The following is a 17,631-nucleotide window of genomic DNA, read 5'->3' as shown; positions in this document are numbered from 1 at the left end:
TTTTCAGTTATTTCTTTATGAGGCAGTCATTACCAGCAACAGTAAGGCAAAGATATTTGCAATAAATTTTCAGATATATCAGGCTTTTCCCCTGAGACATGTGAGGGATCTCATTTCCAGAAGTGATTTATGAGCTTTTGACATCTACTGTGATGGTTTCTTGTCAGGGCACCTTGTGTATTTCTTATAGGAAGCTGTGGTCCTTACAGGAAGTGCTGTTAGTGTACTCGGAGGAAGTGATGTATTAAACAGTATTGAGTTTTAGAACCAAATGGATGACTTCAATATTTACATACAGTAGCATTTCCTTACTAGGTTCAGTATGGCTAACAGAAATGTCAGTTACACATTTAGCTATTTATGTATATTTCAGTTTGTTTTGATCTACCCAGAGAAGTACATGGAAAAATAAATTGTAATTATATTCACTTACATGGTGTCAAATGATAAGATCTTTGCCTTGAAGCTCCAGGGTCAGGGTTGATTCCTGACTTCCAGTCAATGTCTATGTGGAGTTTGCATGATCTCCTCATGTCTGTGTGGATTTTCTCTGGTCATTCTGGTTCAATGGTCCATATATATGCGTGTGTGTGTGTGTGTGTGTGTGTGTGTGTGTGTGTGTGTGTGTGTGTGTGTGTGTGTGTGTGTGTGTGTGTGTGGTTATATTTCACTACATCGCCAACCCACAACATTGGCACACATCTCACCACAGCAACATGCTGATATGCAAATGCCACACGCACTAACCTGGTACAGAGGCACAGAAATGGCCTCCAGTAAACAGATATCTGACTTTGAGACCTGAAGGTTCAAACTATTCTTTCTTATCCTGTCTTCCCTTCAATGATATGGATTGCGATAATTACATCTTGTGATGTTTTTAAGTTTTGATGTTCTTGTCTCGATGTTCCCACATTCAACAAATTGGTAATTCAATAAACTAATACCTAATATAAACTCTCTCTCTCTCTCTCTCTATATATATATATATATATATATATATATATATATAGAGCGCATGTATGTGTGAGTTCAGTACACTAGCCCAAGTGCTGATTGCATTATCAGTAACTTCAGTAGAATCAGAAAGTCTTTACACTGTTGCCATGGCTGTGTGACTGTGGCGTTAGCATATATGCATATATAAGTAAAGGTGTGTCAGAGCAAATTCCCCAGATTGGAGGATGTCGTGGGATGAGTGCTGTTGTAAATGCAGCTATTTATTTAACTGCAATGTAGTATATTGAATGTGTTTCTGTATTTCTGAATTAGAGTAGTGTGTGCTAAAGTAATGTTTGTTTGCGTTACTTTTGTTATTGGTATGTAGAGAATGCACAAGAGAGCAGAGAATGATAGCTCACAAAGTGATCTGAGTGCAATTGTGATAGGCTGAGGTTTGCTGGATTGCATTTGTGATTGACAGTGCAGTCACTTAATTATGTTACATTGTTTATTAAATATATGTGTATGTGTACACAGCTCATTGTCTTAAAATACATAGTCAAGATTATTTGTTTACTTGCTTTTTTGTTTGTTTATGTTTGCTTATTTCTTTGCAAGGGTAGGGCACTGATTTCTACAGACCAATTTTAGGCCCTTCAGAACATGCAGAATAAAGTACCAGGTTTATTCATTTCAAAACCGATATAAACTCTAATCATAGTAGTTATAAATAATATTGCCCTAGCTTTTCAAATGTCATACACTAACTATAAGCAAGAATAAGTCTGTGCTCTTGAAATCTAAATCATGATGGAATGGATTAGTCTGTAAGACTATTTTATCTAAAATACAAAATAGTTTAAATCTATATACAAAAGTGAGATAAAACAATTTTAATACATGGTTTAATCAGTAGTTAAAGAAAAGTAACAAAGATAATGTTTCCAAATGTTATTTAACAATTGGCTATCAGGTAAATTATCTATGAAGTCTACATTTCCAACTCATGTTTGAAATCAGCTATTAAGCATAGCTCCAGAATATGGATTGCACATTAACATTTGTAAGCAGATGTAAAGCAAACTAGTAAATTCTTAATAAGTAACCACTTCAGAAGAAAAAACTCAAGCAACATTCAAAGTTATTTCATATGAAGATGAATTTATAGAATAAGCCAGCTTCTTTATTCACCCTTTTCAGCCAAATTAGCAAATAGCTGTGGCTTTCTATTGAAAGGCCATTAGCAGCTTGGTTGTATGATTACTTGTGCTCACTCCCCCCATATTCTTTAGCTAATGGCTGTGTGCAATATTTAAATATGTTTGGGTGATTAATTTCCTCATCATCATACCGGGTAAAATCATTTTGGCATTAAGATAAGTAATACCAGTCTTCCTATTTTCCATTCATTGAAAGAAAGTAATACTAAGCAATCTATAAACAAATGCATACAAATACAAATGCTTTTGTTTTATTTCAGGGATTCAAAAATTCATTGTCTGGTCCCTCTTCTTTATTTACTGTGCCAAGTGGCCATATCTCATATTTGTTTTTCAGACAGACATATGGTGGCCCCACTCACATTGCACATTCCTGTTCCTGTACTTACTTTATTTCGTAGGTGATACTGACTGTTTAAAGTTTGATTGTCTTTCTTGTTTCATTTAACTCATTCAAGCCTATAACACCATTTTGTATTCTTTTAGTAACACCTATAGCTCCTTATAGTGTTCAGACATTTTTTGGGCCTGTCATCCTTAATTAACAAAGTGACTCACAAATGAATAGTATGCAGTATTAGAAAGTGCAAGGTGGAGTTAACAAAAATATACTAATATTCTTAATCTTGGATGTTCTGCCATGGAGAAATTAATGAATGGTTTTCCTCATTATTCATATTTTTCATATTTACATTCATATTTTTATAACTGAGTGACCTACATGTTATTGAGAGTCATAGTCTGAAATACCCTGTTGGGAGAAAGAAAAGTACTTTGTCAGTGTGTAATTACAGTACACTATGCTGGTGACATTTGTAGTTATTTGCTAATAATTATGAAAATATGAAATATTTCCATATGTACTTAATATTTCAAAAACTGTGTAACTTAAACTACTGCATAGCATCAGATGAACCATAGATGTTGTTGAAGAAAACTGTCATTCATATTTGCACTCTAAGTTGCACATATTGAGAGATATTCAGAGTTATTTATATTGTTAATTATACAAATAAACACAATTCTTTATATTTCTGTAAATATCTTAGTAAGCATGCACATAGAAAGGAACTTATTACTGTTATCTGAAAGTGTACATCAAACAAACAAAATTTCTTTATGAAACATTAGATAAAAATATTCTGGTTTTGTAATCATAGTAATATATTACAGTGAAGCAGATAGTGTTGCCCCCACACAGCAAGAGGTTCCCCGGTTTGATTCTCAGCTAGGGTGCTTTCTGTATGGAGTCTGCAAGTCCTTCCTGTGTTCATGTGGGTTTCCTCCAGATGCTCCACTTTCCTCTCGCATTCCAAAGACATGCTGCAGGTGGATTGTTCCAAAGCTCAAAAATGCTTAGGAATATTTCAAAGACAAACTTCCTCCTACTAAATGATGGTATAAGAAGTTTCAAAGTCCCTTCAAACGCAGGAAACACAGACTCATATGCAGAGATGTAACCAATGCTCTGTACAACCACTTAAGCAGTTGTAGAGAATCAGCTGTACCTGACCAGATTAAAACCAGGTCTTGCCAAAAAAAAAGTCACCCTGGTGGACCCCTAGTATAAACAGGTTATACAACAAGACAAAGAAACTAATGTCCAAAAGCAAGAAGAAGCTGGCTCAGCAGAGGAAGAAATCCCTCTCTAGCTTAAACAAACAAATTAAGGATCTTGTCAGGTCCTCCTAAGCTAATTATGAAGCAAAAATAGCCTCCCTAGCTAAGGATACTCACAAGGCAGTCTTTTACTTTGTCCAACATCTACAAGGTAATACCCAGCTATGTGCTGAACTGGTTGTAGATGGCACCACTGATACTCAACTAGAGGTAATAGCCAACCTGCTAACTGACAGATTTGGAGCAAACTTTACCCCCGTCCACTTCAGTCATCCCCCAAAGTATACCTGCCACTATTCCTCGACCTATTATCTCAAGAGAGCAGGTCATCTCTGTGCTCTCCAAGGCCAAATACATGGCATCAGTGGGCCCAGACAACACCCAAGGTTCTGTTTTAAACAACTTAAAACATGACCTAGCAGACTCATTTGGATCCCTGTTTAACCACAGCCTGTGAACTGGCTGTGTTCCGGCAGAATGGAGGACAGCAACAGTAATCCCTCTGCACAAAGGGGGACCATCAACCAACCCTGGGAATAATAGGCCCATAAACATGACTAACCTCATCTGCAAGGCTAAGGAAATGCTGCAGGTGGATTGTTCCAAAGCTCAAAAATGCTTAGGAATATTTCAAAGACAAGCTACCTCCTACAAAATGATGGTATAAGAAGTTTCAAAGTCCCTTCATGGACCTTATTAACAAGGACATAGGTAATCTCCAAACTCTGGACCCAACCCAGTTCAAATTCAGTAAAGGTAGATGATGCCTATTAAACATAGTTGACGTCTTTGAGAAAGTCACCAAGGCACTGGAAGAGGGAAAGGCCGTGCACACCACCTATCTTGACCTAGCCAAGGCATGTGGCACAATCCCCCCACTCAGGTATTATAGGGAAACTCTCACAGTTGGCAATGAACTTCTACATAACCAGATGGGTAGCCTGGATCACTAACAGGACACATACTGTCAAAGTGGATGGCTTCACCTCTAGCAAAAGACCAGTTACCAATGGCATACCACAGGGTTCTGCGCTGGACCCCTTACTGTTTGTAATTTATTTCTTAGAAGTCCAGGCAAACTTGGCCAGCCTGTGGTAATTGCAAATTGGGAGCAATCGTCGAGTCCCCCAGTGGTGTTAATATACTGCAGACAGGGTTAATGCAAACAAATGACTTTTGCCAAAACCACGGATTACAGCTAAATGCAAAAAAAAATGCATTATTGTTCTCTTTGGAAAGGCTGACATCCCTGCTAATTATATTATAGACAGCACCTCCTAAGTGTTTACTAGCAAGATGTCTATACAATCCCTCAACTGGGAACTATCTGGATACAAGAGAAGACCATGTAGACCTTGACAAAACTGGAAAGGAGTTATAACAAGAGACCTCTGTCACCTGAATATCACTTGGGAGGAAGCTAAAGAAGCAGCAGCTGATAAGACACAGTGGCTTTAACTTGTGGCCCAATGCATCATCGATGCGGGTGAACAGAAGACCAAAGGCCAACCCCCTAAGTGTAGACTCAGTGGTATGTGATTTGGGTACTCAGGTAGATAGCAATCTGAGCTTTGACCACCATATATCCACAGTAGTAAGGAAATCCTTCTATATGGCTCACATTATAAGTAAAGGCATCACATCTAGATCTAAGGATGTTATAATTCCATAATACGTAGCCCTTACCACACTAATAATTGAGTACAATGCTCCCTTTTGCATGTACCTCACCAGACACCTACAACAATTGGAGAGACTAAAGAAGTTTCTGACCAAGAAATTACAGGGTACACAAAACAAATATTACATGGAAAGACTGAAAGCCCTGTCACTGTATTCTGTCTCCTACAGGTTGCTAAGGGGTGATTTCTGCCTGGCTTACAGGGCAGTCTCTGGCCCAGCCCTGATGGAAATACTACACGTTCATAAATCAAACTGTACAAGGGTCAGTTGCTCCAGGGATCTCAGCCTAGCATCTAACATGAACAAGTCATGATGGATAGATAGACACATCTCCCAGAGACTGCCACTCCTCTGGAACAAGCTTTCAATTCACGTGAAACAGAGCCCCTCCCTGACTGTCTTCAAATGCAGCCGAGATCAATGACTAGGTAACTGCAAATTCACTCCTGAGGTAACACTAACATATCTTTTTTTATTTTTTATTCATATAATGTAATCTAGTTAAAGGAATCTTACCTGCTATAGTGTACTGCAGTATAGGTTTAGACTGCTTCAGTTAGATCATTGCAGGTATCTGCACTACAATCACATGGTACACCAGTCTGCTTTAAAAGATTTGCATATCATGAAACCAGAAACAACTCCATATCTTGTCTCTCAAACCCTTCCAAAGAGATATTAGTACCACCAATTCTAGAACCATCGAGTTTTGCTTTTGCAATACAACCCATGGAAGTTTAATGTAATCTTCTGGGGACAGGGAGCAGTTATGTTGAATTTTAGGAAAGTCCTAAATAAACTTACAATTTTACCTTACTTCTATTAAACACTCCTTTATTCCTGTATGAATGGTTTTGGACCTCATGGAGAATTGAGGAAGTAGGTTTATGCATCCTCAGCAAATATGTTGCATATAAAGTCTCACTCGTAGACTTCTTACACAACTTTTTGGCCTAGAAGTATGGTTCACATTTCAACATTCTCTGAAAGCAAATGTAAGTTAGATGCATGGGTGTGGATTTCACAAGTGGCTGTGAGTGCTAGACTGAATTTTGCATACATTTGGAAATGCACCAGAGTTATACTTGTCAACCTCTTAGAACAAGAAATCTGGACAAAGCCATACATAATGTGGGGGGGGGGCAAAAATAGGGGCACTTTTTAAATATTGCTCTTACAAACTTAGGAATTTGATAGAATAACAGGTTTTGTGCTCGCAGGCATTTTCTGAAGGGTATGAAGTCTGAAACTTAAATTCTGTGATTATTTTCTTGCTTCATTCCTCAATGATTAGCTTGTGATCTGCCAGAAAAACACAATGTTAGGAAACTCAGATATCAATACTGAGGAACAGCTGGAATGAATAACTTCCACACTTGGGCAACAATTATGCCCACACACCTTTATTCCAAAATTGTCGGAGTTAAGCGCTTTCATCAAAAGACTTCATGAGAACTGACTCTTACAAATCCCATAAGCACTTATATACTAATCAAACAACATTATCAACCAATCACCAGTCACTGTGAATAAGTCCTTTAAGACAATTAAAAAAATGTTTAAAAATGTTTAAAAATATGTATGTATGTATACTTTTATGAACATTTAAAAAAGTCTAAAATAAAACATTTTATGTATATATAAAATACACAAAAATACTTATATATGTACATAGACTTTTAGAACATTCAGACTTCCAATTGTCACAGTTTTAAAACTGCAGAACAATATAATATATGGGGACATATTAGTTAATAAAGAGATTAATATTAATGGGACAATTTATAAAGCCTTAGGTCATTACAACTGTGAAACTAAAGGGGTGGTGTATATTGTTTGCTGTCAGTTTTGTCCTGCTTTATATGTAGGACAAACTAGTAGGAAGATAAAGGAACTAGTAGGTTCATAGGTTCATAGGTTCATAGGTTGGTACTAGGCTATTGGCCCTAGGGCCTATACAAGCTTAGCCATAACAACGCATGACCCCTGGCTTACAAAACCAGTGCTCTAACCTCTGAGCGACAGAGCCCTATAAGAGCAAGGAACACCAATGCCCTTTATAGACATTTAGTTTTGTTTCCTACACATATTTTTAAATTTTTGTAATGGAACAAATAATTAAGGATGAAAGGGACTATATTACTGAAGATCATTTGAATAAATGTGAACTAAAATAGCAATTATTACTGAATGCCATGAACCCACCAGGCCTAAATGAAAATTGTACTATTACATGTGTTTTAAATGATTGGTGATTGGTTGATAATGTTGTTTGATTAGTATATAAGTGCTTATGGGATTTGTGAGAGTAAGTTCTGATGAAGTCTTTTTACGAAACCGCTTAACTCTGACAATTTTGGAATAAAGGTGTATTGGCATAAGTGTGGCGCAAGTGTGGAAGTGATTTGTTCCAGTTGTTCCTCAGTATTGATATCTGAGTTTATTATTTTTGTTAGAAGTTTGTACAATTTTATGAAAAAGAGACCAAAAATATGAGGCAAAAATCTGAACTAATATATGCGAGGGATGTAATTATACAGCCAAACTGGAGGCAAAGCTCTCTCAACCCAAGACTGGAACTGACAGTCAAGAGGAGAAGGGTAATACTTGCAACACACCACCAGTCTCACATAGACCTAATAAACCAACACTGGCAAATAACACACATGAATACATGAAAATATACTTGGAGACTCTAAATAAAAATCTGCAAAAGCAACAGAGACCTCCAAAGCAGATATCCAAGCAACCTCCACACCCCTTCACCAACCATGAAACGCATACTTCACATAATCAGTGTGCCATGCAATCACAGCCCTTAAGGCAAAATAACATACCCAACACACTAGTGATAGGCGACTCTATAGTCAGGCACACTGATGTCCCACTAACTAGGCTGGACAAGGAGAAGATTACAGTTAGCTGCCTGTAGGGTGCCAGGATCCACCACATACCACAAGCACTCAGGTCACTTCAGAACAAGTACAAATACTACTCTGCCATTGTCCATGTTGGTGTGAATGACCTGAGATGTACCTCCCTGGACTACATGAAAAGAGACATGGAAGAGCTCTCTGATCATGTAGCCCAGGCCAGTATGACCCTGACCCTGAGTAGCATCCTGCCTTCACCAAGAATGATGCCACAGTATAAAGACAAAATTATCAATTTCAACAATTGGCTAAGTTTCTGGTGTCATTCAAAGGGGATCCAGTATCTGTCCGCCTGGGATGAGATGCTCGACAAGCCACATTGCTTCACAAGAAATGGCTTGCACCTGTCACCCTTAGGCTTTCGAATACTGGCCAAGGCTCTTGCCATCCCCATAGTGCCTTTTTAGGCAAGGCTCAAAAGACAAACCCACCACCATAAATAGCACAAGTAACCAAAAATTGAAGGTAATGCTACTCAATGCCAGAAGTCTAAACCTCAAAATGCACGTACTCGAGGCACTCCTCAGTATGGAGAACATCAACATCTGTGTAGTAACAGAAACCTGGTTTAAGGCTCCTGGGAGCACCCCAGCACTACTAGGCTATAACTCATACCATACCTTTTGGCCACAGAACCAGGACCGAAACACAAAAGATGGGGTGCATCCGTATTCATCAAGGATACCCACACCTCCAGGTTAGTGGCGCAGCACAATGCATCAGAGATCATCCATGTGCAACTAACAATGGGCAAAACTACAATCCAAATTATAGCTTACTACAGATCACCACCATGGCCCAGTACCCCCATTCCGCATTTCTGGAGACACTGGGAAATATGAAGGTCCTACCAAACACCTTAATACTGGGTAATTTCAATTACCCAAACATAAACTGGGAGAACTACTCAAGTACTAACTCTCTTGCCCAACACTTCCTAGAATTTATAAACTCTAATGCCCTGGATCAACTGGTCAACACCCCCATCAGAGGGAACAACATATTGGACCTGGTCATCACCAACATGGGCGACCAGTGTTCCACACTGGAGGTCAACCCCTCACTGGTTAGATCAGACCATAGACTAATCACTCTGGATATCCACATTCTGCCCCCACCCCCAATAAAGGAAACCACCATGAAAAACATTTCAAAAGCAAACTTCACGTTACTTAAGACCAAGGTGGAAAGGTTCACAGCCCCCATGCTAAAGGACAATGCTGTCCAAGCTGCTGAAACCTTTACAAAGGCACTCAATGAGCATCTGCAGGAATGCATGGATAGTGCTATCTCAAGTAAAACTAAGACTCACTCCTCCAAGAAAAGGAAACCAGTCTGGTGGACCCCTGCCATAAACAAGCTATACAACAGAAGGAGGAAACTAGTACAGAAAAGAGTAAAATCCCAAGAAAGAAAGACATCCCCGATCAGTATCAGCAAGAAACTACGATCCTTCGTTAAATCATCCAAGACTAGTTTCGAAAGAAAAATTGCCAATGACTCCAAAGATAACCACAAAGCGTTATTTAGCTATGTCAAGAACCTAAGTGGAAACTCTCAGATCTGCTCTGAGTTAGTGCAGAACGGCACAAAATACACTGAACCAACTGATATTGCAAACATTCTGGCAGACAGGTTTAGTGCAAACTTCACCTCCCTCTGACCCCCCCCCCAAAGGGCCCATAACCATACCAGAAGAATGCAGGGCCCCATCAATCACCGATACACAGGTTAAAACAGCCCTATCCAAAGCCAAAAACACAGCTTCAATGGGACCGGACGGTGTTCCAGGCTGTGTCTTACACGAGCTCCAAAATTAACTAATACCTCACCTAAACACACTGTTCAAACTCAGCCTTCTCTACAGGCTACATACCCACAGAGTGGCGCACAGCAACAGTTATCCCGCTCCACAAAGGTGGATCCACAATGGACCCCAGGAACTATCGCCCTATAAGCCTGACTAGTCTGGTCTGCAAGGCTATGGAATGTATCATCATGGAACTCATTAACACAGACATTGGAAACCTCCAAACCTTGGACCCTACCCAGTTTGGCTTTGTTAAGGCCAGATCATGCCTCCTAAACCTGGTGGACTTCTTTGAGATGGTTACTAAGGCATTAGACAAGGGAAAGGAGGTCCACACAGCCTACCTAGACCTCACAAAGGCTTTTGACACCATTCCCCATTCTAGTATTATAGACAAGCTCACCAGCTTGAACATAAACCCCTACGTCACGAGATGGGTTGCCAACTGGCTTATGGATAGAACCCACATGGTGAGAGTTGCAGGCTCTACATCTGACTCTAAACCGGTTACAAGTGGCGTCCCCCAGGGCTCAGTCCTAGGACCCCCTCCTGTTCGGTATATACTTCTCAGAGGTACAGGCAAGCATAGGAGGACTATGGCTGACCAAGTTCACAGACGACTGCAAACTAGGGGCCATAATTGATTCTCCAGCTGATACAGACACCCTCCAGATGGGTCTCACTGAGACGGATACCTGGTGTCAAAATCATGGCCTCAAGCTAAATGCCAAAAAGTGCATAGTCATCCCCTTTGGAAAAAACAAAGTAACTGTGAACTACCACATAGGTGGTAGTCCCCTAAATACTGAAAATGTAATAAGGGATCTGGGGACCCAAGTAGATAGTAATCTCTCCTTTAATAATCATATTACCAAGGTGGCTAGAAAATCCTTCTATGTGGCGCACCTAATAACAAAAGGGTTTGCATCTAGAACAAAAGAGGTTTTTGTGCCTCTCTACTCATCACTCATTAGACCCATCATAGAATACAACGCCCCATTTCGGATGTACCTTACAAGACACCTGCAACAGCTGGAAAGGCCACAAAAGTGCCTCACCAAGAGGATTACTGGCCTCAAACAGATGCCCTATGCAGCCTGACTCAAGAAACTCCAGCTGTACTCGGTTGCATACTGCTTACTCAGAGGTGATCTCTGCCTGACATACAAGGCCATGTGCAACCCAGAATTGATGGACATGCTCCACGTAAAATAAAAACAAATCCCAGAGAGCCACACTCTCTAGAGATATAAACCTCACCACAACGATAAATAGGACATGCTGGAGGGATAGATTCCTATCCCAGAGACTCCCCATGCTTTGGAACAGGATTCCAATATACATCAGGCAGAGCCCCTCATTAACACTCTTCAAGAGCAACCTTGACAAGTGGATGGGAAACATAAAATTTACCCCGGGGATCACTGCAGTGACTCTGCTGGACAGAGGCGCAGAGAACTAATGGCTCTGCTGGTCAGAGGCACAGGGAACTAATCTAAGGGGTGGCAAAAGCCAACACACTCTGGCTAGGCTTATAAATGCCCTTGGGCAGATAGCCTAGTACTTACCTATGAACCTATGAACATTCTGCGAAAATCTGCACAGTTGAGAGGTATGGTCCAGAGTATTAAAATGGTTGTGAAACCAAAAGCATAACAACGTGTGCCAAAGTGATTCTGAGTGTCAGAGATGCCAATACAACAAACTTTCCTTTTTTAGTGAAGCTGTTAACTATCTAGTTATACTACCTTGTGATCTGAGTAGATTGGCAGAGTAAATCTGGTGTTAACTAGGGTACCATTTTTACCTAGGGTCATGTACCAATACATTGTCAGCCTTTTTGTACTGTATCGATATTGAGAGCTAATTGTAAGGTATACCATTTGAAAGGATTTTCATTTGAATATTTCTGTTTTTTATATAGCACTGACTAATAAATTGTAAGCTAACTAATTTTAATGTAAATAGTTTGTTTCCATGAAAGAATTTGTTTTGTATATCCTGATCTGTATACAATTCTTTTTTCATGTAGTTTTTGTATCTATGCATTTTTATTCACATTAATAAACATGTCTGCTGAAACAAGTGAAAACTAGGATATATTAACCTTTTCTTGACAGCTTGTCAGACTATATCTTCAGTACTCTGTACAGCTCTGAAGTGGTAAGTGGAAACAGGTGGAATAAAATCAGTTCAGAGCAAATCAGCTTAAACTCTCATTGCAAGACGCAGAAGCAGACAAAAGGAATGAAACATGAACTGTGGATAGCGTAGGTAAAATGAAAGCATGTATGCTCTTTTCATCACAAAAACTGCAGGTAACCTTAAACCGTGTTGATTCAATAATGAAGTTAGGATAGTGAGAGAATTCAAGACTTCTTGCTAAATATTGTACAATTTAAAAGTGTTTTCTTGGTTAAATAGTATTATAATTATCCAATAGGTAAGGAAATGAGCAACCTAGATGAATTAAGCATTTTATGTTTCTGTCAGCAGACTCATTGCTATAAAGCAAAGTTTCTGTGCAGTTTGCCTTCAGACCTACAACTCACCTGCACCCAAACTTCGGAGGTTAAGATACTTCTCTGAACTCTGTCTTACAAATGTAATAAACACAATATAAATATATATGAGTATTGCAACTTTTTAGTCTACTGACTGCCAAGACAGCTTTATAGAACAGAATTTAAGGTCATCACTGATTTCTGCACTCTGCTTTAAAAACAGACGCAACATGAAAAGCTTGAAAATGTTCCTGATCATTATCTGTTTGGTGTGCAGCCTACACCTCGTCATCTCACAGCATGAAGGTAAGGTATTATTTTACATCTCTCATAGTCAAAATGTATCTTGCTTCCATACTTCTGTTTTGAATTTCAGGACTTTAAAATTCAACATTTAGAACACACACACACACACACACACACACACACACACACACACACACACACACACACACACACACACAGACACACACAGACATGACAGTAAAGCAAACAAACACATACAGACTACACCAATAACTGTATACATAATCTTCTTCTTCTTCTTCTTTTCCCGGTTAGAGGTCACCACAGCGGATCACCTTGTCCGCTCATGATTGGCAGTGGAGTTGCCAGCCCAGCACCCAACCTTCCACAGAAGGCACACACACACATGCACTCATGCCTAGGGCCATTATAGAGTGTCCAACCCACCTACAGCATGTGTTTGGGATGTGAGAGGAAACCAGAGCACCCAGAGGAAATCCATTTGACCACAGGGAAGACATGCAGACTCCACACAGAAGGTACCCCAGCCGAGGATTGAACTGGAGAACCTCTTGCTGTGAGGAGGCAAAACTAACCACTGCACTACCATGGCTGCCCAACTGTATACATAATAAAAGTGTTAACTTTTAACTTTTCAAGTGACAGTACTGTGAACCATTACCCCATTCTCTTGGAATGTAGAGAGCTCATGGATATCAGATGATTGAATCTCTCATTTCTCATTCTAGTTAATCTTCTTAAGTAACCATTATTACTAGTGAAGAAACTTGACAGATTATGATTTTGTAGGTCCAAAGTCTGACTTTTCATAGTGAAATGTACACCGATCAAAGGAAGTGAGTTATATTTATGTTTACATTTTTTTTGTCCCATTGCTAGAATTTACTCACATTTCACTGGGTTGCAGTCACTTGCAATATGCATCAGGCAGAGCCCCTCATTAGGTTTGTGTCACAGTTTCCTAAATTTAACAGCCCGAGTTGGTATTTGCTCTTCTTTGTTGCTCACTTCTCAATATGTGAGACTTTTAGATACCAGCATTATCACTAGTTGTGGGTGATCTGAGTTCAGTGCACCTTGAAGAAAGAGGAACAAAGGTATTTCATTGCCTGTCAGTGATCCCTTTTCAAGGCACACTGACTTCAGAGTGAGAATTATAAAATAAGATGGATGTTGATGGTGAAGCTCTCCCATAGGGACGCAGGGGTGGTTTAAATTCTTATAAAATATGCTTTATGCATTTTGCTAATGTAATATTACTTTATAAAATTCTGACCTTATAGATGTGCTTTGTGAGAATGCATGCACATGAAGTGTCATTTACAAGCTGTTGTGACTGAACTACTGCAATGTGAGCTCAGAAAAGTCAAACACAAAGACCCAGTAAAAAAGCTAACAGTCATCTCTAAAGCCTCATTGACAGAACGGTTTAGGTGATTTTTGAAAACATTTGTGCCAACAACACAGAATTGATATGTGTCTTAAATGATATGCAAATTGAACAAGAGTAGATTTTGGTTAACCTCTGCACTGCACACTACTACATTTGGTCATACCCAAAAGACCAAGAAACACTTTTATATATACTTCTACGGTCAATGATAAAATCATGAAGGCAGTAATGTCTAAATAAAGCTAATGCATATAACGCAAGACCTATTTTTTTCTGACTGAACTGATGTAGTATAATATAACTATATAAGAGCAGCCATTAGAGCTACTGTAGCACTGACATAGATATAGCTATACATTAGCGGCTGAGAAAACAACATGCATCATGACTATGATCACCATTTTGCTCTAGCCATATAGGTTAGGAAACATTTTCTGGATGAAATCATAATGGCATTCAAAGCAGAAAATTCTGAGAAATGTTGTAGAGTATATCTATGCTTTCTAAATGGCTAACACACTACATCTCCATCCAGCTTTGCAAATACTTCTCAACTTCTTAGAGCAAAAAATCTAGACAAAACCATAAGTAAAAGTGGGACAAAGGCTCAAAAATAGGGACACTCTTTAAATATTGCTCTTACAAACTTAGAAAGTTGATAGAATAACAGGTTTTGCATTAGTATGAATTTTCGGAAGGATATGAAGTCTAAAACTCAAATGTCTGTCATTATTTTCTAAATTCAGTCTTCAATGATTTGTCACTAATTTGCCAGAAAACTACAATTTTATGAAAAATGGACCAAAAATATGAGGCAAAAATCTGGACATTCTGTGAAAATCCATACAAATGAGAGGTATGCAGTTTTCATCACTCTTCCCATTTGTCTTTGAAGTCTGTAGCACTCAGTGTAATGGTTTCATGAAAAATACTGTATAGTGCTCCCTGGTCCGTCTCCACTGTGTGTTTTTCTGCGTTATACAGATTCATAACATTTTCACAACCACAAACTATGGTGGTTAATTTTCAATCTGGCTGTACTGCAGCTCTGGACAGTTAATGCTCATTGCTCATGTCTTGTTGTCTGCTGTTCTTATAGCAGGACTGCACTCAGTCCTGACTGATGAGATTCTAGTGGCATTGCCGTATTTCAGTACGGGTGCCCTAAGACCATTATCTTTAGCTCAGGTAAACTCCAGTATTGATAATGCTTCTAGCACCAGCACAGGAGTTGTATCAGTAACAGCAGCACTTGGGATTAATTTAGAACAAATTTTGCTAGGTACAGTACCATTCCCAAAGATCTCCATGGTGCAGGTTTGTCTTCTGACATTCCATTTTAACTTTAGCTCCATCACAGTCTGGTTTTGTGTTCTCTTCAGAAGTATTTCATGGTGCTCTCACAAATCTGTCTCTTCTTGGCTTTCGGTTTCACATTATTCAGTCTGAATTTCTCTAACAATTTCTTTTAAATTTGGTCATGTTCTGACTGGGTATCCATTCAGATAAAGATATCATCCATAATTTTTACAGCTCCATTAAGGTTTTCTAGTGCCTGTTTAGTATTTGTTTGGAACACCTCTAGTGCCAAAGGGATTCTAAATTCATCCCAGAAGTTTTGTTATAAATGCATAATTTGGAGATGTTTATATCAAACTTAATTTACCAGAGTCCTTCGTTTGCATATAACACTTGGAAACATTTTTCTTTTGGCATGATAACTACACACCCTTTCTACCATCTTCAGTGAATAACAATCTCTGTTTGCTTGGTTTGTTTCTTGGTTTGTTTAGGTCCTGTGGGACAGTGCATATATGAACGTTGGCATTTCCATAGTTACCATATTACTCTCCTAGTTAGTTGACTCAGTTTTCCTTGCTGCCACTTCCATTTTCTGCACTTGTTTCGGTTCTTGCTTGAGTTTTTGCTTTGTGGCAATAATGGCTATCTCTAGTCTATTAAGTAAATAGGCACATGCTATGAAAATAACTTTCAAGCATCTGTACTTATCACAATCATCTCAGAGTCTTTCTGTACTTTTCTGTTTTAGCTGCATGACTGTGCTGCTTACTGTCTGACTATAAGAACTGTTTATTTTGTGTATCTGCAATATGATGTGTCTGCATCTGGGCATATTTCCTGTTTGCAAAGAGTCAGTTGTTGTCTGTACAGGTATTTGAATATTCAAGCACAACAAAATACCCATGCAGTTGTTATCTACATGGTTGTTTGATTGTACTTGAGCAGTATGGGTGTATTTTATCAGACCTAATATATTTAGTATAGTGGCAGGCTGCAGTGCCATAGTTTGAAACAACATCTTATGGTGTCTATTTATAAATATTTCGGTCTATGCATCTATATATCTATATAGTGAGAGAAAAACATAAACATACTTCAGTTCTGTACGCCAGTTAGGTAAGAGTTTTTTTTTCAGTATAAACACTTAACAGCCTGACTTGTCCTGTATTTCCAGTGTTCTATAGGAACATTCATTTAAGATGTTTAAAATAAACTGCTATGAAGGAACCCAAATATAAACAGGCTCTACATAAAAGATAAAGAAAAACTAATTGCTCACAATGATAAATGCAACTATCAAGATGCCAGAATACTCTTGTTAAACTTAGCAAGGAACTCCTGTCCCTGATCAGATCAAGCAACGCTAGACATGTAGTATAAATTGTCACCTAGAGAAAATATAACCATAAAGCCTTATTTAGCTGTGTTAGAAACCTGAGAAACAATACCCAGTACTGCACAGAGCTAGGAGTAAATTATGTCACATAATCAGACCCCAAGGACATAGCCGGTCTTCTGCTAGTGGATATATTTAGCTCTAACTTCATCACCTTCTCCTTCAACATTCCTAGATTACATACCAACATCTATAACCTTCTTAAATCTCCCAAGAAGTCCTCAAGGCACTTTCCAAAGCTTAGAGCACTGCTTCTATGGGGATGAATAACATATCATGCTGCCTACTAACTACCTTGAAACAGAGCTTGTCAGTCCCTGTACAGAGTTTGCTCAATATCAGTCTCCAAACCAGCTTTGCACTGGACAAATGGAGGACAGCAAAAGTCATCCCAAAGCACAAAGGTGGGGTGTCAGCTGACCTGGGTAATTATAAGCTGATACAGCTGACCATCCTCCTCTGCAAGGTTATGGAAAGGATCATTATAGAATTAGTAAGTAAGTAAGAGCATAGGTACCCAACAAATTCTTGACACCAGACAGTTTGGTTTTGTCAAGGGAA

General features: G+C 38.9%; 1 protein-coding gene across 1 annotated transcript in view; it reads left to right on the top strand.

Moving 5' to 3' along the window:
- Positions 1–17,631, top strand: part of LOC122796879 (collagen alpha-6(VI) chain-like) — a 1,248,728-nt gene that overhangs the window by 114,090 nt on the left and 1,117,007 nt on the right. The window contains exon 3 of the mRNA XM_044065630.1: positions 12,936–13,018. Coding sequence (XP_043921565.1) covers positions 12,943–13,018 — 76 coding nt within the window. The 5' untranslated portion in view covers positions 12,936–12,942. The remainder of the gene's footprint in view (positions 1–12,935; positions 13,019–17,631) is intronic.

Source organism: Protopterus annectens, chromosome 3.part0 (genome assembly GCF_019279795.1).
Source record: "Protopterus annectens isolate FY-2018-M chromosome 3.part0, PAN1.0, whole genome shotgun sequence".
Classification (NCBI taxonomy): Eukaryota; Metazoa; Chordata; order Ceratodontiformes; family Protopteridae; genus Protopterus; species Protopterus annectens.
Note: the sequence above shows the minus strand (reverse complement) of the source record. Positions and strands in the feature narration are given on the sequence as shown.